The 23,098-nt window shown below is 38.5% G+C and overlaps 1 protein-coding gene across 1 annotated transcript in view; it reads left to right on the top strand.

Moving 5' to 3' along the window:
* GRM8 (glutamate metabotropic receptor 8) overlaps positions 1–23,098 on the top strand; it is a 316,661-nt gene that overhangs the window by 4,829 nt on the left and 288,734 nt on the right. The window contains exon 2 of the mRNA XM_058804561.1: positions 394–1,243. Coding sequence (XP_058660544.1) covers positions 734–1,243 — 510 coding nt within the window. The 5' untranslated portion in view covers positions 394–733. The remainder of the gene's footprint in view (positions 1–393; positions 1,244–23,098) is intronic.

The raw sequence follows: 23,098 nt of genomic DNA, 5'->3' as shown, positions 1-23,098 counted from the left end.
TGCTCTTCTGTAGGCTGGAGCAGAATAATAACGTTGAACAGAATAATGCAGCAAAACAGAAAATACAGTGTGTTATGGATCAGGTCTGTTTCTGAGTGCCATGCAACATGAAGGTAAATATGAATTACTGCTCAGAATCTGAACACCAAGCTAAGTTTAGTTCCTCTGATTCGGCTCTTGCTCTGCTGGCATCATCAATTTCCTGGCTTATAGTACAGTGCAGCCAGGTGTTCAAATTCACTGAAGGCCAAGATTTGCTAAGTTAAAGAACATTGAAAGTAAAACCTAGGTGATGTAACTGCTATTCAAAAGTAAATACACTGTGTGACAGGTATAAAACTGCTGAAGTAAATGGTATTTCTCACTGTTTTTTAAATTTCTTTTTTTTTTCAGAAGTACCTCAGCTGTAGGGCAAAATACAAGGACATAAGCTACTGACTTCCTTTTAGCATCAGGATCAGACGTACTACCCTACTCCTCACCATCAATTAAGAGCAATTGAAAATCCGCCTCAAAAAAGCTGGTCAACCCGTTCTGTCAGTGGACATCTTTTGTAAAACACATTTTATGTACTTCTGCTGAGATCTTCTTTTCTACCTACCCACCGCATGGTTCTATATTACTTATTGGGCACTGATGGTAGCCTCCAGAAAGTGCAGCTTCAAATGGTCAGCCTCATCCTTTAGCAAGAAGAAAACCTGGATACTGGATAGCAACAACGTCTTCAGAGAAAATGGTATACGAAAGCAAACGATTGGTTTCCTGCCATTGTTTCTTCCTGTTAACAGCCAAGTTCTACTGGATGCTCACTCTGATGCAGAGGACTCACGGCCAGGAGTATGCCCACTCCATTCGCCTGGATGGGGACATCATCCTGGGAGGACTGTTCCCTGTTCATGCAAAAGGGGATAGAGGGGTGCCTTGTGGGGAGCTCAAGAAGGAGAAGGGGATCCACAGACTGGAGGCAATGCTATATGCAGTTGATCAAATTAATAAAGACCCTGATCTTCTTGCCAATATCACCTTGGGTGTCCGTATCCTCGATACGTGTTCCAGGGACACTTATGCATTGGAGCAGTCCTTAACATTTGTGCAAGCGTTGATAGAAAAAGATGGTTCAGATGTCAAGTGTGCAAATGGTGATCCACCTATTTTCACTAAGCCAGACAAGATATCAGGTGTGATAGGTGCTGCAGCAAGTTCTGTGTCCATTATGGTCGCAAATATTTTGAGACTCTTTAAGGTAAGTAACATTTTCTGTGGCTTTTTTTTTTTTTTTTTAATTTCAAGAACAATGAAATAAGTTAAGTGGTTGTGTTGTCATACCTTCAAAAAAGAAAAGACACTTTTCACATTCAAAACTCTGAAATGGTTGGTTTGTCCTTTCAAAGCAGAGCAGGGAAAATACCTAAAAGCAGTGTTTGCAGACTCTATTTTAAGGTACCAAGCACTTCTCTTAAAATTTCTGAGCAATCTGTGCACATTTTAACTCTTTAGGAATTTGTATCTTTACTTTTATACTACTCAAATTTACTCCATGTTAAGCATTTATGCTCATCAAGACTGGGTTAGGATTAATTTCCCAAATTTCCAGGAGAATGAAAAGTAAGATTTTAACACAAGTAAATTTTTTTGAGAACCAGATAATTTCCTTACATAGAAAGATATGCCAGTAATAATCTAGTGCTACTGATGTGCATGTCTAGCCAAATGAAATGTACTGTAAAATCTTTGATATTCTTGAAATTTTACCTCCTCCGTGTTTTCTGCAAGGTGATATTTTTTTACAGACTTTGTTATCACCTTGTGAGAGATTATTTTTAGGCAACAGTTCTAGTGGCATTTGTTTCCAAATACTTTATGAAGCTCAGACATTCTAGGTAATGGAAAAGTAAACCTGCCACTTGTAAATTACCTAAGTTAGATGGGAAGATGAACATATTTTAATCAATCAACTTGGATGGAAATGGTCAGGCAGCAGATATTTAACTTTTAATCCTTTTTAATGGCAAGCAGATGATGGTAAGTTGAGCACTTTTTTCTATGTGCAGAACAATTGTAACTTATGTCTGAATCTATTACTGTCCTACCACCCACTGTTCCTTTCATCCATTCAGAAATCTTCCCTTATTTCATACAACTTTAAAATCACCAAAACCCACTTGAAGACCATTTCTTTGACTTTGGTGCAGAAGATTCTGATAATGTTTAATATTGCTGTTACGTATTTTGAAAAGTTTTGCACTTGTTTCCTAATTGTAGTAACTGAGATTGATTAGTAGTAGAGAAAGATTGGCCTTTTTTTAATGGTTTCTCAGCAAAGTGCATTTCAGTCATTTGAATGGAGATTTTAGTTCTTCCTTTTGGTTCTCCCTCAAAGGAAATAATGATGGATTTACAGTTCAGTGGAGGAGCAAAGTGACTGCTGAGTTGTGGTCAGGTGTTCCTTTCAGTCTCAAAATTGATGCTCAGCTGCAGTTACTGCACAGGTTTGAGAGTAGAAGACTAGTTCTAGCCAAATGTTTTACTTGTGAAAATCAAGTACACAAAACTGAGCTAAAAGATGTAAAAAATGTTCTACATGGAGAGCACCTCTGGAGTTGTGCCTGGTGGGGAGGTTTATCTGTCCTGGGAATCATCAGGTGTGTTGCAGGAGATGTCTATTTTTCAGTTCACATCCTTTTTTGAAGTTGTGTCATCGTATTAAATAATGCATATTTATGAAATAATGATAGATGGAACGGTCATTTTAAGACCCATTGTAATGCAGGGCCATGTAGACTACAACTTACACCCAGTTTTGAGTTGAATAGGGTTCTATAAACTGATTTAAGAAACTAAGCCTGGTAAGACATGCATTAACTCTGAATTAAGAGCACCAAGAAGGAAAGAGGCCCATGAATTGTCTAAGATAGCAGCAATTTGTCTTCTGAAACCTTGACAGCTACCTCCTGATTTACATTATGCAATAAGATTGCAAATAACATTCTACTGCAGTCTTAATCAATAGAGGGTCATGTGATATCCCCTCTGGGGAAAGATCTTATTTACCCATTTAATTGATGTAACACAGCTGCTGGCAAAAGGAGGAGACATCTCTTTTAGTTTTAAATATGGATCCTGCACAAATATTCTTAATGATGTAAAAGAATGATAAATTATACCCTTTAATGTCTGATGATGGACCAGCATGTGAAATCTGTTTTTACACTTTCCTCTCAGAAGTGAATCTCTTCATGAGTAAAAGCTTCTGGATAAGGCTTTGGGTTAGAAGGACAGTAGAAACCACTCACAATGGTTATAGTCAAGAGGATTAGGAAATTAGGGGTCATTTTCCAGAAACTTAGATGTATAATCCAGTTTGGGTTGTATTCAGACCAAAGACATAGGCTGAAATTCTCAGCTGATGTATCCCCACATCACACCTCAGCCACATTTGTGGCTGAGGAGCTGGACCTTGGCCTGCGCTCATAGAGGCTCCAGGCATGAAATTGTGTTTACTGTATCTTGGTATGTGTTGAGGTGGGACCCTCAGCTGGGGTAAATGTCTCTGCTTGCATTGAAGTCAGCAACCGCCACCATGCAAATGCCTATTTCCATTTTATCCAGGATGAGTGTGATTCATCCATATTTCTGTTTAACAGTGCTATTTAGAAAGTTGAACCTGTAATTTGAAGTTCAGTATTGCTTTAATACCTGCTCTGAAGTTCCTAAATGTCAGGACTACATATTTTTGAGAACATTATTCTCTGGCAAAATTTTAATTTGTAATGAAATTGTGAGAAGCATATTATACCTCTCAATGTGAATACACAAAGATAGTCTAAGAAGTGCTACTCTCAGCAGTTTGAACTTTTATGCTGCTATTTTTCTTTTTCTTGCAATTTTTTTTCTTTCTTTTATTGATTTTATGACAGAAAACATACAGGTCAATAGTTCTATCTGATGATCTGGTGGATAGCACAAACTGATAGTAAATGTATTCTTTTATCTAAGTGTTTCCATGAGAAGAGGGGAGGGAGGCCACCACAGAAAATGACCCCTATCTATAGCCTTTCTCCTGATCAAATGGCTTGCCTTGAATTTACCTCTCTCCTTTTTTGTTCTTTGAATTTTGAGGTGCCTTGCTGCTTAACAGGTGATTTTCCATTGGTCTTACCCTTAGTAGGGCCAAAACATTAAGGCACAAATTAGGACAAACTAAATTTCACCCACTGATGGTTTTAGACTTTCCAGAGGCACTTTACATACAGGAAACACTGGAGCATAGAATTGTGTGAAAGTTGACCTGTTATTTCTTGATTGTTTTAAGGTTGTTGGTTTTTGCTATAATTGTAAGTTGTTTTTATCAGGAAACATCAGGAGTGGGCTGCTTCACAAAGAAAACAGAGACAAGGGACCTTGGATTGGTAGGATCTATTGAGGAGCTGACTTTCTCAGGCAGCTCTCACTATCACAAACGAAACCTTTCTATTGACTCAATCTGTCAAAATATTACTCTTGCATCCTTTCTTATATTTGTTTTAAAGATATTCCGTTTTCCTGTAGGGTGCTTAGGCATGACTAGATGGGAACTTTTATCTCTTTTGTGTGACTATTAGGAGTATCTGGGTTGTTTCCCAGGCCCCCCAAACTTGCCCTGGAGGAAACAAGAGACTATGTAACTTAGCTCACTTCACGTGTTATGTTCCCTGTATTCAAAGCTTCTACTTGTTTAATGTCTGAATAACTTATGTCAATGGTTAAAATCTGCTGGGAAAAGAGAGGCGTTTGTTGATGCTTGTGTCCTCACATCCAAACCCCACATACTATTTCTGAGCTCCTTGGTACACTCCATCTGTCACCTTCACACATCTTCTAGCCAGTGTCACACTAGGAGCAGCTAGGGAGGATGGTTTGCATGCAAATTGAGATGGGTGGACAGTATGCCTGGTGGATTGTGATCTCAAGCTTTTATGTATGTATTTATGTACATGTATAAGGCCAAATATTCATTGACAGCTTTATTCCTTCCTTGCCTTACTTTGCCTTGCCTGGCCTTTCCTTGTCTCACGTTCTGTTTTCACCAGTTTCCCAAGGCTAAATTACTTATTTCCTCTGTTTGGTCAAATTTCCTTTTTGCTGCAGAGATGTAATCCACTTTAATAGGTGTTGTCTGAGGGGACTAATATTCACTTCATGCACATTTGCCTTATGCATTTCATCCACGTTTACCTCTACAGAAGTACAAGTACAAATGACATTACGGAGTAACACTTTCAACTTTATGGCAACCATCCAAAATGCAAGGGAGAGTGTCTTTCAGTAAATCTAGAAGTGAATATATTAGTTCCTCTAGCATTTTGCTTATCCACTTTGATTGTTTCATTGCCTCATTTTGGATTTTAGTGTATATCTTTGCCTGGTAGCTGTGCACAGCTACTAGGGCTATACTTGGATGATGCTATTTTTATGCTTAGTTCCAGGTCTTTTTATGTTTGGCTGCCATTTGGCACTTTGCTGCCTTGTGTTCTAGACCTGCACAGAGCAGCAGACAACAGGCCTCCCAGAAATGAGGGCATTACCACAGTACAGAGGCTTATCTCATTCAACTTCATAAATGCTGGGCTTTGAATTTAAATTGTGGCAGTGGAGTGCCTCTCATGAAAAGGAATATGATGTAAATAAAATGTGATAACATTTTACCACCTAATTTCAGATACTACAAACATTTTTGTGAGGCAACCTGAGGCATAGACAGATTCTGGTCTAGACTATGTCTACAGAAATACTTGCACCTTATGAGCATCACAGACTTCAAAGGCTGTAGGAAGATACAGGAGTCAGTCTGTTCCATGTGTGACTGCAGGCCCTTTCCATAATGGAAAAGCTGTATTATCTACTTTAAAGAAGTAAAGAAGAGGCTCAAGAATATTACCCAACATATTGGTATTCATTAATAAAAAAATGTGCTGCACTGATTAAAATATATCCATTTTCTGTTCACTGCATCCTGCTACATCTGTCAATATTTTCCACTGCATATCATTTGAAATATGTAATAGGATGATTTTCTTTTCGTGGTGGTTAAAACATATGTGGTAGATTTTTTGTGAAGTGTGAAGAAAAATTAATGTATGTAGGGAGAAGATGACTAAAACATTTTGAAAGAGGTCTTAAGACAAAAATATTTATTTTACTTTTGTTCTAGATAATATTCACACTTTCTGAATAATTTTTAACTATAAAAGAAACCAATACATCTAATGTAATTTTACAATGCTTTTTTGTAGCTTAGTACATGCTGTATCTGTTTAGTGCCTGAGCATCTTGTCTTGTTATTGGCTGAAAAATACCTTTGTCACAATTATATTCTTTTTTTACAATTGAACTTGTTCTACATAGAAGAAAAGTTCATCTCTCTTTATATTTCCATGGCAGTAGGCACTTGATTATGCAGAAAACCCCTTTTAACTCAACCATGATTCTCTGTCATTACCAGGTTAAATGTGTGTGGTCAAGAGAGGCAAATACTAGGTCAACACCAAGATAAAATTATAGGTACAAGAGGTACTTTGCTAGCATCAATAATGAAACAGTTGCCAAATTAGTTGCAGCCAGAGGAAATAATAGGTTTTCAGATTCTGTGAAAACTGCTAGCACTGATTAGCATCAAATTTTATTTGTGCTAAGCTGCTTGAGGCAAGAGAGTACAGAACCAACTTGATGCATTCATTCATTATTTTTCAGTGTATTAGTTTCTTAAATACTCCTCTAAAAGTTTAAGAATTTTGGTTTCTCACATTCCTAGATGTACCTATAACCTGTGGTTGGAGCAAAAGGGTATTCTGCTTTTCTGTGTTATTTTCATTTGTTTGTCATTGGTTTGCTACTAGGCTTGAGAAGCATCTTCTGACCTTTCTGTTCTTCTCTTTTGTCATTTTGATTTGCTTGTGTTTAAGCATTTCACAGGAACAATCAGAAGCTTGATTAACATTGGTTAAATATTTGAGATGTCTCCCCTGCTTCTGAAGGCATGCTGAAACTGTCTAAAATGTTGAGGGTTTTATCTCATTCCATAAGTACAATACATGAGCACCTTACAAGGAGAGTGTAGCTGTTAAAGACCAACAATCTGCTTTTCTTTCTACTTCCCTGGGGGCAGGGAATATATATCTATATATATCTACACATGTTTCTCTCACATGAAGGAAGCTGCATATGCAGAGAAAACGATTTCACCCTTTCCTGGCTGACACAGACAACCCATGCCCATATCACATACTCCTTTATTCCCCCACATCATGGGTCTGCATGCAAGTTACCAGGGGGGAATGATTCCTGACCCATGATGACTTCTGAAGCCTGTCAGAAAATTGGGAGACTTGGCTGGCACAGGTCATGGCCGAGTTATGGACTGTCCTGACAGGCTGACAGTGGAGGCAGCTGAGCTGTTGCTGAGAGATGTGCTCTGAAATAATGTGATTTACCAGCACAGACATTGCTGCTGATCTCTCAGGACAGAGCTCTGCTGATACATCACGCTGATGGGAAGCCAAGGACCATTGATGCTTTTCCAGTGCTTTACTCCAGCAACGTTAGTTTTATTAGCTACAATGAGAACCAAATTAAGATGATTTTTCCCCCCTGGTGTTTAATTGTTTCAGTACAGTAGCAGTTGGGCAATATGAATAGTTCTCCATTCTGACTGCCATCAGAAACCAGGCACTATTGTGTTACAGCCAAGTAGTAGATTTTGTGTGTGCTTATTTCCATTCTCATTATTTTCCCTAAAGCATATTGTGCTTTTAGGATTAAACTGGTTTAGAGTGCTTCAATGTATATCCTTGTGCTTCCTAGCATTTATCAGAGAAAAGTAGTCATCAGAACAAAAGTCTTACTGGAGGACACAAATTCCACAGGAATGAAATAAATAGCCAAGAGCAAAACACTCCTCTGGGCTGGAATCTGTGTGTACTCCCAGCAAGATATTATGTGCCCTATCTCTCTGACAGGACAATTGAGCATTTAAGTGAGGCCTTAAATTAGGAGGCTGTTGGCCCTTGGCTGTCTGTGTCCTCAATAGAAAGAATGAAATTCTTTCAGAAGGGGACTGGACCAGGTCTATGAGAGTGGATGCATATTTCTTGTTTACAGAAAGATTATGGGTTAATACATGCTGGTACTTGCATCAGGTAGAAGCTCTTCTCACTGGAAGGCTTTGGAAACCTTTGATGGAAGTGGTAGGAGGTTTTGTAAGATTTCAAACACTCCCAAGGGTGATGCCAGTTTCTTAAATCCTTCCTCACTTTCCTTTGGAAAGAGTTTTACTCATCTCCTTTTCTCTTTCTTTTCCAACACATTTATTTCTTTCTCTAGGTTAATTAAGAGCTACTTTTTGACTGCTGTTGCCAGTATTTTTCAAGTGTCTATTTAATTCAATAGTCTTCAAAGGAATTTTTTTTCAGACATGCTGAATAAGACTGACTGAGTCTCAGTTTCTGCAGGTTTGAGGATGAGTGTGTCAGCAGGAGAAAGAGCTGTAAATTAGGAAACTTATGAGAGGGATCTATCTATGGAGATAACAGGGAAAAAGGGAAATGCTTGTTGAAAGATTGAACTCTAAAGGCACAAGCATCTCTATCTTTATTTCCCTCCCTGTAGGATTTCTTGTCTGGCACTTCAGATGGATACTGGGCTCTAACTCTTCTCTGAAGTAAACTATTTCTGATAGCAATGCTGAGATATTCCATGGTACTGTGAGATCTCTCTTCCTATTGTACTTCTTTTACAGCTTGAGACTGTAGGACACAAGCAAAAGTGATTTCTCTGAACTGGAATAATTAATCTTTTAAGTTTTGGCTTAAGTTTTTTCACTAAAGGTGCCTCCAGCATTTAGTTATGTAGCAATGGTATTTGTAGAGGCAGAATCTCTATTCCTTCATCATTTGTGCATGTTGCACATAGCTCTTCTAGAAATTGGAATGTAGAAAAAGTATGATAGCCCATTTTGGGTATCATTCTATGAAAAGTGCCTAACAATTTACATAAGATTTTTACTTTGAGAGTGGCTCTGTTGCATTTAAAATGCCACTGCAATTGCCTTGCAGGCAGGGCACAATTTTTTAAGGAACTCCATTCCATTACAGGAACACTGATCCCTTAAAGTGGTAGTTACTCTTATTCAGATAAAATTTCTTTGTTTTTTGCTTGTAAAGTGCTGTGAAATATTAAGGTCTTAGTGAAAACTTATGACCACAGTTTTACTTAGGCAATTCATTGGAGCAGCTATTGATCCTACAATGGTTCTCTAGGCCTGATGCTTTGGAAGCAAAGCCCAGGAAAGGAACTGAAGAAAGGGCTGGTTTTCTTGCCATTCTGGTTTCTTCTCTGGGTACCCTCTGTATGCTTTGGTTTCATGAGTAGTGCTGAAACACAGAAAGTGTCCTAGAATGTAGGTGCGGCTGCAGGAGGTCTCCAGGCTGACCTGCCTATGTGGATTATATGTAAATGGACTATTAAATAGAGTGGAGATGATGAAATTCAGCACTATATTAGCACTATTGGCTAATAATAGAAGGGAGAGAATATACAGCATATATATTTGTGCTTTTGTAAAGGATGTTTGCTGTTATTTTATTACTGTAAATTCATTGGCTGTGAACCACATAGTCCAAACAACCTTTCAAGACAGTGCTGTGGGAGAAGAGAATATATCTTGGCAATCTGAGACAGGAACAAATTTATCATTAGGAGCAGCATAAAAAAACCTGGGGAATTCAGACTGTGCTCACTGCTATGGTGTCGGGGACCAAACCAAAACCACAGAAAGAGATAAATAGGCTGTCAGGGCTGATATCATACACTGAATAGAAAGAGCAAAGGCCTTGGAATCCCAAGACTATGGATGTCTTGCTGCAGGGGCATGACTTGTTTTAGGATTCAGATTTCTGGCTTCTTCTGTGTTGAAGAGACGAGACAAGTAGTGCACATAGTTATAGGATAGTAGTTTTTCTATAGCTGGCTGGATAGGACCGACTTGTTGAATTCTGTTGAATCAAAAGGGAAACAGTCTGACTTTTATGTGACTTTTAGTCTTGCTTATGTGAGGAAGAATCCCTGAGAGAACAATGAATTCCAGGGAAGCCAGTAAATTGTACCACTCTTAAACTGGATGTGTCCAGAGATAAATAATGTCCTATGTCCATTAAAATGTTCTGTCATCACTGTTAATAGGCTTTGTATTTGAGTAAGGTTTGTCCAGCAGGTACATAGAAAAAGTGAAGATGAGTCCTCTATTGCTTTATGTAATGTTCAGAAATGATCATATTGATGCACTATTGGTAGCAGTCTGAAAATAGATAGGAATATGTTCAATTAAAAGAGATTTTTCTTTTTTTGATATGGGACAATACTGATCTTGGGGGAGCTGGCAATTTAATCTCCATAGACATGCCTCTCCAAATAATAATTTTATAATATGGATAAACTACAAACCTAAAACTCGAAATTCCACTCATAAAGAGGAGTTACTAAAGCACAGCCATTTATAGCTAGAGCTAGGATATTGTTTCAGGAATTAAATTATGGGATGATTATTAGAAAAAAATATTGCCAAGAAGTACTCCCTTGTATGTTGTTTAAAGTTTAATCCAGTTGTGTATGATGGGAAAAGTGCCAAATCTCCTGCCTTCTAGCTTTCTGAAAATTAGGTTGGATAGAAGTATAAAAATATACATTTTTATACCAGTAGGAAAGTGATCTAGGTAAAGTAGCTGGTGTTTTCCACTCCTAAATTTGATGGTTCTGCTTGCCATCTTTTGCACAACAAAGCACAGGATTTAAAAGTTACCAGCTGCTATATTTGCTTTCCAAAGTGTGAAGAAAACATGTATTGTCCCGAGGATTAAAGGGCTGATTCTCTTTGTGCTCAGTTCAGGCTGAACTGAAGTGTTTGTAATGAAAGTAAAAGCTATTAAAAAGCATGAAACATGAGAGAAAAATAACGTGTTTATGTCTTCTTTGTTGGATAGGATTTGATGATGCCCTTAGAAAGTTTTAAGTGTAAGCATTTGTCTTATTAACTAGCATTTCTTTTGTGCATGTTGCAAACACTTCCACTTGCAAATCCTAAGTGCAGTCAGAGCTGTTGTTTCAACCCACTGGGAACTGTTTTGCCAAATATCATCTGAACAACAAAAACTCATCATCTGTGAGCTAGTTCACATCTCCAGTACTAACTAAACTGCATTTTGGATGTATAGGATATTAGAGACTGCAAAGAAAAGACAGTATTTCTGGTGCTAGTTTTGGTGACTGGGATAAGACAGGAAGGTAGCTGTGCTGTATATGGGAGAATGAAAAGCTTGCAGTTGGAACAGATGCTGAGAGTGCCCTGTGACTCAAGGTATGATTTCCTGACATTCCTGCCAAGTTTCAAAGCTTATGTGTTTTTTTCCTCTCCTTATTTCTATTTTTGGGCTGAATAGCAAAGAACTTGTGCTTTGGGAATGAAGATTCACCATTCTAGTTATATCTATTTTGTTGTGTGTTTGCATGCACACCGAATAATTATTCGGGCCCGCAGGAAAGAATGAGAGTAAAGATGTAAAAAGCTGATGAGAATGCAGGGTATTTTTGGTATGGATCACATAATCACTTGGCTCAATGGTGAGCTGCAGAGCTTTGTGTGAGTGTGACAGACTCGCCTTGCTGTGTGGTAGTGCTCGTTGAAGCCTTGCGTCCTTTGTCTTGCTCCAGCACAGCTTCTCTCGGTGACCTTGGGCAGTGACACAGCAGCGAATCCTCAGCCTCAGGGAGGTGCCAGTGGAGCTGGGACTGATGTCCAGGCTCCCTGCCCCTGCTTCCCTGGATACAGCGCTTCTGGGGCTGGAGGGATTTGTGAACATGAGGGCTCCTTGATAATCAGATAGAAGAGTGAGGGGTGGGGGCATATAAATACTTCAGCTAGCTGGTCCTTAACGGGGGATTCCTTGTATCCTCTTACTCACTTCTCTCCCCTGGGTTTTGCTATGAAAGGAGATTATCCAACTTGCAATATGATTTAAATATGCAAGTCATCAGTCTCAGGAGCAAGTGGTGAAGCCTGCCTGACCTGTAATCAGAGGCTGTACGTCCCCCTTAGGAAACCATGGCAGTCAAAGAAAGAGAGCTCCAGAGTCAGGAAAAGGTATTTGGACTATTGCCCAATTATGTTAGAATTGTTAAAATTCTGCAACCTATATTAAGGTGATTGGAAAAAAAAATGGATGTCTGCCATTTTTATGACAAAGCATGAAATTAAGTAGTGTGGTATTAAAGGAAATTAAGATAGGTGTGTGTGCACATGTATGTTCTACTAAGCTGAGAGGACTTGTGTTCTTAAATGTTTGAGAAGAGAAACAATCAAAACAGTTTTGCTAGCTGATCATTATGCCAGTATGTTTCTTGGTGTCTCAGGAACCTTTTTTTCCCCTCAATTTTTCATGGTGATTTCATTAGAAGTTTGCCTGCTTATCTCTAAACTGAGTAAAAATCCCTAAGAACAGGCAACTTCTGGCAGCTCTGTGGTGAATAACTGCCTCATCTATTTACCAGGAGCTAAGAGGAGATTCTACACCTTTTAGAAAAGGTGATTCCTAATTTTAAGTTGCCTCCTTTTCAGTTGTTTTTAATCTACCCAAAGCATGAATATAGTATTGTGAGCAAGGCCCTGCAAATAAAGCTGAACTGGAAATAAACATTCATTTTATTCTGCACCAAAATGATCTTGTTTTAGTGATACTTGGGGGCTTCTATTTTTAGGTTGGGTTTTCATTTTTTTTTTGTTTGTTTGTTTTCATTCTATTTTGGAGATTTTATAAGGTGAAATAAAAGTGACAGGTTTGAAATGTTAGTCTTTGGTAACTGACATTCATTAACTGCTGGTGCCCCTCTTACCCCACTGTTTGCTCAAGACTTAAACAAGGTTCTTGGGCAAATTCTTTTGGATTCAGAGAAGGAAATCAAATAAAACTTAGGAGGTGGCATAGCTCAACTCCAGTCCCCACAGACACAGACAAGAGTGCTTTGTGGTAAAATTATGAGTTCTGGTCACAGAGGGTGAGAACTCTGCAGAAACAGGGCTGCCTGGGCTTGCTGTATGCAATGAACTTCCACCCTATGACTTTTCTTTTGCCAGAACAGGTCTTTTCTCACCAGTCTGCTGTGTGCAGGACTTTCCTTGGAGAGTTCTAATCTCAGAGCTCTTTGTTAAAACAGGTCTGTAATGGTGCATCTTCTTGAAAACTCTTGCCTGCTCTTCTACCTCTAGACAGCTGGATGTATGTGAAGGTTGCTGTTGCCAGATGCTATCTATTCACTGATGATAAGCTTTCACAATGGGAAAATTTTACTTCATCCATGCTAAAATTCATTAAATGTTCATTAGAGTAATGATTTGAACTTAGCTATTCCTATTCCTCACTGAATACTGGACTGTACAGAGAATTACTCTCAGGCGGGTCCAATGGAAGTTTAATTGTTTGTGAAAACATGAACAGCTTCAGCAGGAGAGACTTTCATGTCCAAACCCCCTATAACTCAATGGTTAGTTGTTCCCAGCTGAGTACTTTAACCACCAGGCTGTTAAGTATAATTCAGGCAGCTACTGCAGCCTCGTTTTTCCTTTTGGAACATACTTGTGCATTGAGAGGATAAAGTACAAAAAAAAAAAAAAAAAAGACGGATACATGATGACAGAGACCAGAACCAAAGGAAAACCTTTTAAGAAGTCCTGATAAATGCCATGGGGAGGACACATAAGAGTAAAGCACATTTGAATATGAAACATTCCTCTATATGCCTTAGCCAGGGATTGCCAAGATTTTTCTTAAAGACTAAGCTTGAAAGTCTTGGCCAGAGCAGTAACACAAAACTCATCTGACCCCTATCTTCAGCTGCCTAGTTGAACACAGTTCTCAAGGACAGACCCTTGGATTTGTATGAGTGACTGAATTGTCCCACATGAGTCTGAAAGTCTTCTGGAAGTGCCCATGTATATTTGCTAGTCATAGATGAAGACACAGTGATTTTCACAGACTTCAAGTTTTCTGACCACCTCCTGCCACACAGCACTGACCATTTGAGTTCTGTGCTGTCTAAAATGCCAGGCAGCTCCCTCAGCATTTAGGGCTGATATCTCTGCAGTGAAAAACCCTTGGCATGACCTCTCTTATTTACTTACTCCCATAGAATGTAGATGTTTTTTGTTCTTGGCATATAGGCTTGTAATTTTGATTCGTTTTACATGTAGTACTTTATAGAAGGAGTGTAGAAATTTTTGTTTTGAATAGAGAACATTGGAGGACACTCCCACAGCAGCTATTGGCAGTGATATTTGTCATTCTTTCATTCTTCAGACTGTTGTGAATATTTTAGCTACTACAGTTATTTAGGCAGACTGATTCATAATAATAAATAATGTATTCAATTTCCCAGGTCCTATTTGCAGCAGTGCTCCAGATTCCTCCCTGTAATGCACTACAGACCATTCAAATATTAAAACACATAGAAAATGAATCATGAAAATAATGCAAAATAGTCAATTTATTTGTTTTATTTTTCAGTAATGGAAGCTTTTTTTTTCTCAATCTAGCATACTAGTCTTTCTAAGAAGTGATGTGGCATTCCTTAACTGAAGGCTCAGGATGTGGAGAGGTCAGGAGGAGGCAAGGGGAGCAGCATACAGCCAATATTTCTGCAAGTCCTAATTAAATAATACAGCAGTAGAATTTATTTGGGACATTTTTCAGATCCACTGACTGAAAAATAATGAAGTAATGGAGTTGGATGTCTATATGAATCTTCCTGATTTTATTAAAAGATTCTGTTCTAAACACTAACGGGGAAAAAAGTGAAAAAACATTGTACACATATATATTCCCAATTTGTAAGAGCTGAATTCTGTTCTATCTGCACCACGTTACATGCCAAGGAGGACAAAAAATGATGGCAGGAGCCTGAGAACTGAGCACAGGCAGTGCTCTGCAGTGCCAGCTGCCACCCCTGGGCACTCCACCAGGGCACCTGAGGAGATGAGAAATGCAAAATCACTTGATTGAAGTTGCTATACATTTGAGAGCTGCCCTATGCCTCAAACCACCCAATGCACATGCTAATATTAACATCAAATTTTATTTTTAATGTGTCAAATAGGGTCTTTGCTTTGGTTTACAAAAACCAGCCTCGTGTGATCTTCAGTGTGCTGGAGCAGCCTACCCTCAGCCAAGAGTTAAAAATCACCCACCCTGCCCACAGTGGCAGGCTGTCCTCTGTGCCAGGGAAGCCTGTGGCAGCTGAGCTCTGGCTTTGCAGGATGCACATCTCAGTACCCTGGGCCAAGGGCTCTCCTGTGGGTGTAGGCTCAGGCTCCCTCCACTGTACTGGGAGTGCCTGGAGCTGGTGTGAGGACATGAAGTGACTCAGTGAAATTTAGTGCAAAATGGTACGTGACATTTCCTCTTCTTTGGTTACTGCTGGAAAGCATTACAGAATGGTGTCAATTAAGAAGCATTTATTGTTACCTTAGGAAAAAGTGAAAGGAATACTTTGGTCTTTTCATCACATGGGCCAGTGCAGCACTTTGGCATGGATGATGATCATAGGAATGGCTTAAAATTCTCTCTAACAAACCTTGATAATAATACTGCAAAATGCAGCTACAGACCTGTCCTAGAAAATTTTAAGAGCATTTAAATATTCTTAAGCAAAGGATTATCAGGTAAACACCAGTAGAAAAGCAAAGTTAGTAAAATTCTGCTGCTAATATAACCAAAAGTAACATTACTTTTATGTATCCTTGATAATTTTACAGTGCTACATGTGGGGTTTTTTTTTCAAAAATGATTTAACTTGCTGCAAATGATGTCTGAACTGGCCATCTATCACTGCACAGTTTGTCTGCAGTGCTTAGGAATTTAACACACAGAATGACAAGTGTAATTACATGCTTGTGAAACATATGCCGTAATTTATGGATATTAAGCAAGTATAAACAAGAGATCAAATCCTAGTGTAAGCAGTCATCCAAGAAATCGTCTTGACATTTATTTCATTAAAATCTTTCTTTCAGTATGACAGTCAGAATACCTGAGTTGCACTCACAGCACATCTGCAGATACTTTCCAATTATTGCATGTTTGCAAAGCAAAGGATCAGATACATGCACTCAGCTAACATTGAATTTTTGGTTACATTTCACACACGTAGTTATGTAGGTGTTTATCATGCTTATTATTATCCCTTGTTATTATCATAGTCATCAATATTATTACTATTATTATTAATCTCCCAGAGGTGATTAATATACAGGACTTAAATAGCAACAGCCCTTTTTTCACCTGTTTACAGTGTGTGTTAATGTTCACTGGAATTTAAATTAGAAAACTGACTAAAAAAGGCTCAAGCCCTAGAGAGCTGATGGTTTGTTCACTTGAGATCCTGCTAGGAAGAGAAGCAGAAAAAGGGGAGTGAGATGTGCTGGGTGAGCTGTCCCCAAAAGATTGGTGCTGTGCATGTTAGGCACACTCACAGGTGTGAGCATGGGAGCAGGCTGGGCACTCAGACTCCCAGCTGGGGTCTTCCACACCCTCTGGCTTACTGCAGTGCTCAGAAGGCAGTGGGGTTGCTAATATTGTGTAGATTGCAAAATTGATTTTTATTTCCTGTTGTCAGGAAATGTCTTTATCTGCCTTATCCCTCCTGCTAAGTGGTGCTTTGTTCCATGAGCCCTGCCAGGGAAGTAGAATAAGCCAATATTTTGAAAAGGAGGGAAAAAGAAGGCGAATCTGGCAACCAGTCCTTGCCAGGGGCAAAATAACATAACTGATATAAACCAGTATTAATGTACAATGAAGTATCTTGAACGCCAGCCCACATGGAAGGATGGAAAATAGGTCTTGCCAAATAAACTTGATTGTCTTTTTAAAAGACTTTGAGTTATAAAGATAACAGCATTGACTTCTGTAAATCTCAGAATCACATGTCATTCTGTGAGGTACTTTAAGCACACTTTATTTAACAAGACCATCATAATTATATATTTAATATTTTCAATTATATTTCTTTACATTGATAGTTAATTAGGTAGCTTGGGGTTTATCTGGATAAGCTTATGCCCAGGGATGGGAAGGAAAGTCCACAGGGCAAAGTCCTTCTCTGCTAGCTACTGCTGATACTGCTCTTATGCCAGTACCTCTTTCTGTTAAGGAAATATTTTCTTGCCAGATTGCCAGTGCTCCTCTACAGCCACTCTGGGCTCTCCTTTCCTGATTATGAGCCAAAAACTGAAGGTTTGCTGCAGCCAGTTTTCCTTGAACCTTTTTACATATCCAGCTTGTTTCTAAGGTTTTCAAGGAATAACTGTGAGACATAAACAGAGCATACTGGTGGGAGCTGAAATCTCTGTATTAGCCAGGTCTCTGATGGCCTTCGAGTGAGATGAGCAATTGGAAGGAAGGAGAGAACATGTGAAAGGCAAGAAAATGAGAATGTGTCAGGGAGGAAACCTACAGAGAAAATTACAGCAAATATACCTGGTCTCTGTTGGTTGCTATCTTACATTCCTGTCATCAGCTTAGCAAGATGATAGCAGTTTTATCATTTGAATGTATTGTTTTCCTGTTAGTTCAGTCACTCGAGCTATTTCAAGGTATGCACACTGAGACAAAAGAAATATAATTTGTGGGGCAAGATTATTCATGTTATGTATCCTGCAATATAAAATTCTCTCTCTATAACTAAAAACACAGGTAATTTAGGAAACACTGACTTGATCCAGAAGTTGTGGCTAAAATTATCCTGTAGCAAGTCTTATCAAAATCACGATGATTTATCATGAGATTAGGAGAACAGATACTGCTTAGTTTGTGATTTAATCCTAATGATTGGTAGTACATGCAAAGTTGTAAAAGAGTAGCCTGGAAGAATATGTTAAAATTAGTCATTGAATCACAGAATATAGTCTTGAAATTCAATGGATGGGAAGCAAAATTGTCAGGCCTGGTACTGTCAGGGCACTGCGACTGCAGCAGGAGGCTGAGGACAGAAGACACATCTGTTTCAGCCTGCAACCACCATGTGAGCAATGCTAACTTACCACTGCAGTGTTGTGGCCTGCAGGGTCCCGAGCCAGAGGACTATTTAAAAGATTAATTGGCTGGAAAGCATTCAGCACCTCAAATCTATCTCTGCTGCTTGACTTTCAGATAGATAAAGTCTCAAGCTTCTTCCCACTTGAAATGTCTTTTCAGGCTGGAAACAATGCTCTTGCCCAAACGGACAGAAAGTATGCTTCTTTATAAGTTATAATTGTTTGTTAGTCTTGGACAGATGTACTAGGTATCAGAAAGTTATTTGTCCTGAAATTTTCTGCATTTATTCAATGTTTTCAAGAATACAGTTATTCCTGAAAAGGGTATTAACATCTCATTTTATTATCCATTTCACCTGGGAGGTTTCTGGTACATGCAGGATGATGGGAAGATAGGAGATTGCAAAAATCACAGTCCCTCTGCAGCTTTCTCTTGCAAGGGAATGACTACTATTAATGTGGCTGTCTTAGCCCATTCCCTGTAAGATAATGATATCAGCCCTTTTCCAGTACCATGAACCTTATTGGAACAAACAAAATTTGCTTTGGGAATCCCTAGTTTTGCAGGGCCTGCTCATTATTCTTTAGCTGCTCTCCTAAAAGCTGTTGGGCTTTAAAGCACTTTGCATCAGACTGGAATTGGCTGCAGAGCAATCGAGCATGGTGTAATTTGCCACCAGGCTCATTGCTTTTTTGGCTCTTCGAGATCTTTCTCAGCTACACCTCTGGAATGCCTCAGGAATACTTTTAAGAAGTCCATGACATGAGTCCTGAATTAATCTGAATGTGCCACAGTTTGGGTCTCACTGCGACCAAGAGCATGACAGTGATCCAGTGACTGTGCTCAGAACATCATCCTGTGTTTCAGAGGACTCAGAGGCACTGGTATATGATAGCTTTTAAATCTCTTTTGTTCAGCTAAAACAATGTTTACCCTTTATGGTAATAAACATTGAGGCTATTAGGTAAAGAAGAGATAGGTTACAGACAAGCATTCCTGGGTTCTGGGGGACTTGCTTTTGCTCTTGTGCACATCTTGACAGTCAAAAATTTCCAGAGCTGTTGTTTCAGACATGCAGTTCATTTTTTTTTTCCTTTCAGTTCAAAAAAGTAAAGAATCTAGGAATTAAATTTGAAGAAAAAAATAAAATACATACTGGAGTATCCATTCAAATTCGCAATTGCACTGTTTACTATGAAAGCACAAACCACTGTTTAACTTTTCTCACAAGCCAAGGAAACACATAAATCTTTATTATCCCTGTACCAACCTTTCCTATCTCTGATCTTCTGTATGGATTTTAATGTTTGCTTCATATGACCCATTTGAATAGCTTGAGTAGCAGAACCTCACATGTGATTTATTTTTTTAAGTTTTAAAAATGAACCAAACAAGTACTGTCTGTTTAGTTTGCTCATGGAAATTTATACATGAATGGAAAAGAGAATTTCAATGTACATGACTAATAAATTAGCAGTCTGTGGTCCAGAGAGAAATGGAAAATTGCAGCATTAAATCAATTTTATGTGATAACATAACAAAACAACAGATTGTTTGGGGTACTTGAGGTAACCACCTTTCCCTGATAATATATGTTTTTCAGTAGCACTGAGCAACACATTCTTCATCAAGTTTATAGTGAAAATTTCTGACAGCGGCAGGTGAGGAATTAGTTTTGAGGATGATGTCCTTCTGGTAGCTCATGCTGAGAATGATATTATTTATATTAACTGGCAAAGTAGCCTGGCAGCACACAGGCAATTACCTCAATTTTATGTTTAGTGCTCTTCTCATAAATCTGTGTAATGATGGCATCTCTGTTATGAGCTTACATTAACTTACTGGTTACAGTAATTCTATTGAAACAAGTAAATGTCCACTCCGTGATGAAGGTAGTACAATTATGGTATTCCAAATAAATAATGTCCTGAGCTATATATATATAAGAAGAACAGATCAGGGCTTTATGAAAGGAAACATTAATTGCACAATTAGGTAGAGCTTTGGTAGTGATTTTCCTTGTGTGAATTTTGTTCTCTGTAAGGATTTTTTTTCTCAAGAAGGCAAAGTGTTAATTGTTAATTTCTTTTTTTGGCTTCATCCTGTCCTCCAAAGTGGTGTTTAAAGTCATTAAGGGAGGTGAAGCAAAATGCAGTATATGTTTCCTTGGTATTACCAAAACTCATTTATTCCCCAGAATAGCTTAGTCTGAGATGATCTGTTGAGATGCAAAGGCAGAAGATGTGCTGATTATCTTGCATTTTCGTGAAGTATTTGTTACTGACCACTGCCAAAGAAAGACCTCTGGTTTGTCCCAATATGCTACCATAAGAGGAACTGCACATCTTTTGTGGGTGATTTGTGTTTGGTGTGAAGCTGGAATTTATGAGAGTTGGTATCCAAAGTGTTAGACCAAGTGATTACTGGAGTCACACTCCAAGTAAAATTAACTTTGTACTTTGTCAGCTAATACACGTGTGCTTTCCTTACAATATACTGAAATAGCCCCTTGGGCATCATGGCAAGATGGGAAAAGGATATCCTTGTGTCCTTTCAAATATTCCCATATTAGTTAATAGAGAGGAACTTTAGCTTCAGTTGTCTTGGGGGAAAAGTTAAGTTCCAAAAATATTTTCTTCTTCCATGAACATAAGAAATTTATCTTCATGTGCTGACCTTGGCTGTGCACACTTAAAGCAGGTCCATTAAAGTAAAATTAACTTATGAATTACCCAATCTGATAGACTACCTGACCTGCTAAGTACCTGCAAAAAATTCATCCAGGTATTTTTTGTCCAGAGTGCTTTATTATCTGGTGGTGAGTGCTTCATTATCTGATAATAACTGTTTGGGCTGAGCTGTCAAAAGATTTTAACAGAAAGCATTAGAAAAATTCAGAAATCACCAATTGCAGGCATTTGACCTACAATTCAAATTTGGTCAAAGCTATTGCAAATCTAAGCAAGGAAGTCAGACTTGCCACAGGCAGGGAGTGAGACAGACTACTTGAAAACTCTCTGCCTAGACTTAAAAACAGTGGTGGTCATTTACTTGTGAGTACTTCTGAACAGATGGTTTCTGTGCTCTTGAGACAAATTTTTAAGTGTGGCATTTGAGCAATAGTGCAGTTCATGGGTTACTATCAGTGGGAAAGGTTTGGAGTTGCACACTTTTAATAAGCAAACCCATTTTTTCCTTGCCTCAGGTACCTTTCTGTTTTCACTGTCCAGTAACAGTCCTATTAGTATGAACTTGTGGCTTGATGTTATAAGGGCATTTGGTGTGGCTGGGAATGCTCTGTCATCTCACCAGGGGTTATGCTAAAGGGCAGCTCTGGAAGTAGTGTGGAAGCCTCAGGTAGCCAAACATGTGAAAGGAGTTTGAAAGTTTTTGCTTTCGTCTTCTCTCAGCCTTATAGTTCACATTAAGGCTTTGGGAAAGGTACAAAGCAAAGATGCTGCCCTCTTTTAGAGGAAGGGGTACTAATAGGGATTTTGGCTAGAACGTGTGTTCAGGACTGTTATCATTCCCTTTCTGGGTGGAAGCTGGCAGATGAGTGAATATCACAGGATCCTGCTGAAGGATATGGTCTCTATTTTCTGGGTGAGGTAGCTTCAAACGTGGAGAGGCGTGAGAGAAGATGAAAATGGTGACATTGGTGTAGCAGTAAAGAAGAGGGAACAAATTCAAATCCACATATCTTAGAAAACAGAGGATAATTTTTGGTTTCCTCCTGAATGATGATGATGATGATGATGATGATGATGATGATAATAATAATAATAATAATAATATAATGATGATGATGATGAAATTTCAATGGGAGAAGTGTCACAGTGTCAAGTGACATAACTTAGAAATTAAAGTTACTGCTGTCTTTGACACGAGTAAAATTTTTTTCCTTAAAGGGTACCCTTTTGAAAATAGATTTTATCTCTGCAAAAGCAGAAAAGCAGATTTAATATCCTACAGCATTCAGAGACACTGTGAGGTTATTACAGTAACTTGTTTATCATTTCATCGAGAAATGTTATTCACTGAACTGTCTGGGCCTCTTCTTGTCAAAGGAATTTGTCTCTGAAACAGAAGCACAATGGAACTCCGCAAGCTCTGCTTTATGCAATGTCTGGTTCTTCTCTGGTTATATTTCTGTTATGCTTTTCTCCCTAATCAAATGAAAAAGTCTTCCTAATCTAGGAGATCCTTTCCCCTGAAAGATCACTTGATAACCTTAAGCCTTCCATGGTAGTCAGTTGACTGGTTTGCACTTGCATTACTCCATGCAGTTTGAAAAGTTACTGTATTTTCTAATGTTGATGTGCCTGGTCTGCTGCTATCACAAATGAAGTTGTTTTTAAACCTTTTTTGCTTCTTTTGACAATCATGTTTTCTGGGAAACGCCAATACAAAGACAAAGAGAAAGGCAGATTGCAGGCAAGTGTTCTTTGATTTAAGATATTGCACAAATAAGACAGGGGTAATAGTATGTGTTACTAAATTCCTGTAAATCCCTGACATCTACTTTGGAGCTATATTAAATTGCATTAGCATCATTATTACCTTCACCCTTGCCAACATGTCTGTGATTGCTGCAGCACAAAAGCCCAGACTGGAGACAGACAGTACTAAGAAACAATAAGTAAAAGGTGAAATAAAGAGAGAGTATTATCTGGAGTAGTGGTTGTGTGGTTGCCAAGCTGGAGAAGGGAATGCTTTTGAGCTGAGGATGGCATTGAAAGATAAGCAGGTGAGCCTTCACACATGAAAAGTAGAGCAAGAAATGTATTCCTTCCAAATAGCATAATTGCTTCCAATTTTCAAATCTGTGAGATCCTAAAAAATGATCTGAAGTGGAAAAAGTAGAGAATTGGAAGGGGTAACTATGCAGTTTGACTCTCAGAAATGACTCAGTTATACAAGGTTTTCCAGAAGAAACTAAGATAACTTGAAAAATAGATTAGAGATAAAGGGAGCTAAAAAATAAATAA

This window comes from Ammospiza caudacuta, chromosome 5 (assembly GCF_027887145.1).
Source record: "Ammospiza caudacuta isolate bAmmCau1 chromosome 5, bAmmCau1.pri, whole genome shotgun sequence".
In the NCBI taxonomy this organism is placed as follows: Eukaryota; Metazoa; Chordata; class Aves; order Passeriformes; family Passerellidae; genus Ammospiza; species Ammospiza caudacuta.
Note: the sequence above shows the minus strand (reverse complement) of the source record. Positions and strands in the feature narration are given on the sequence as shown.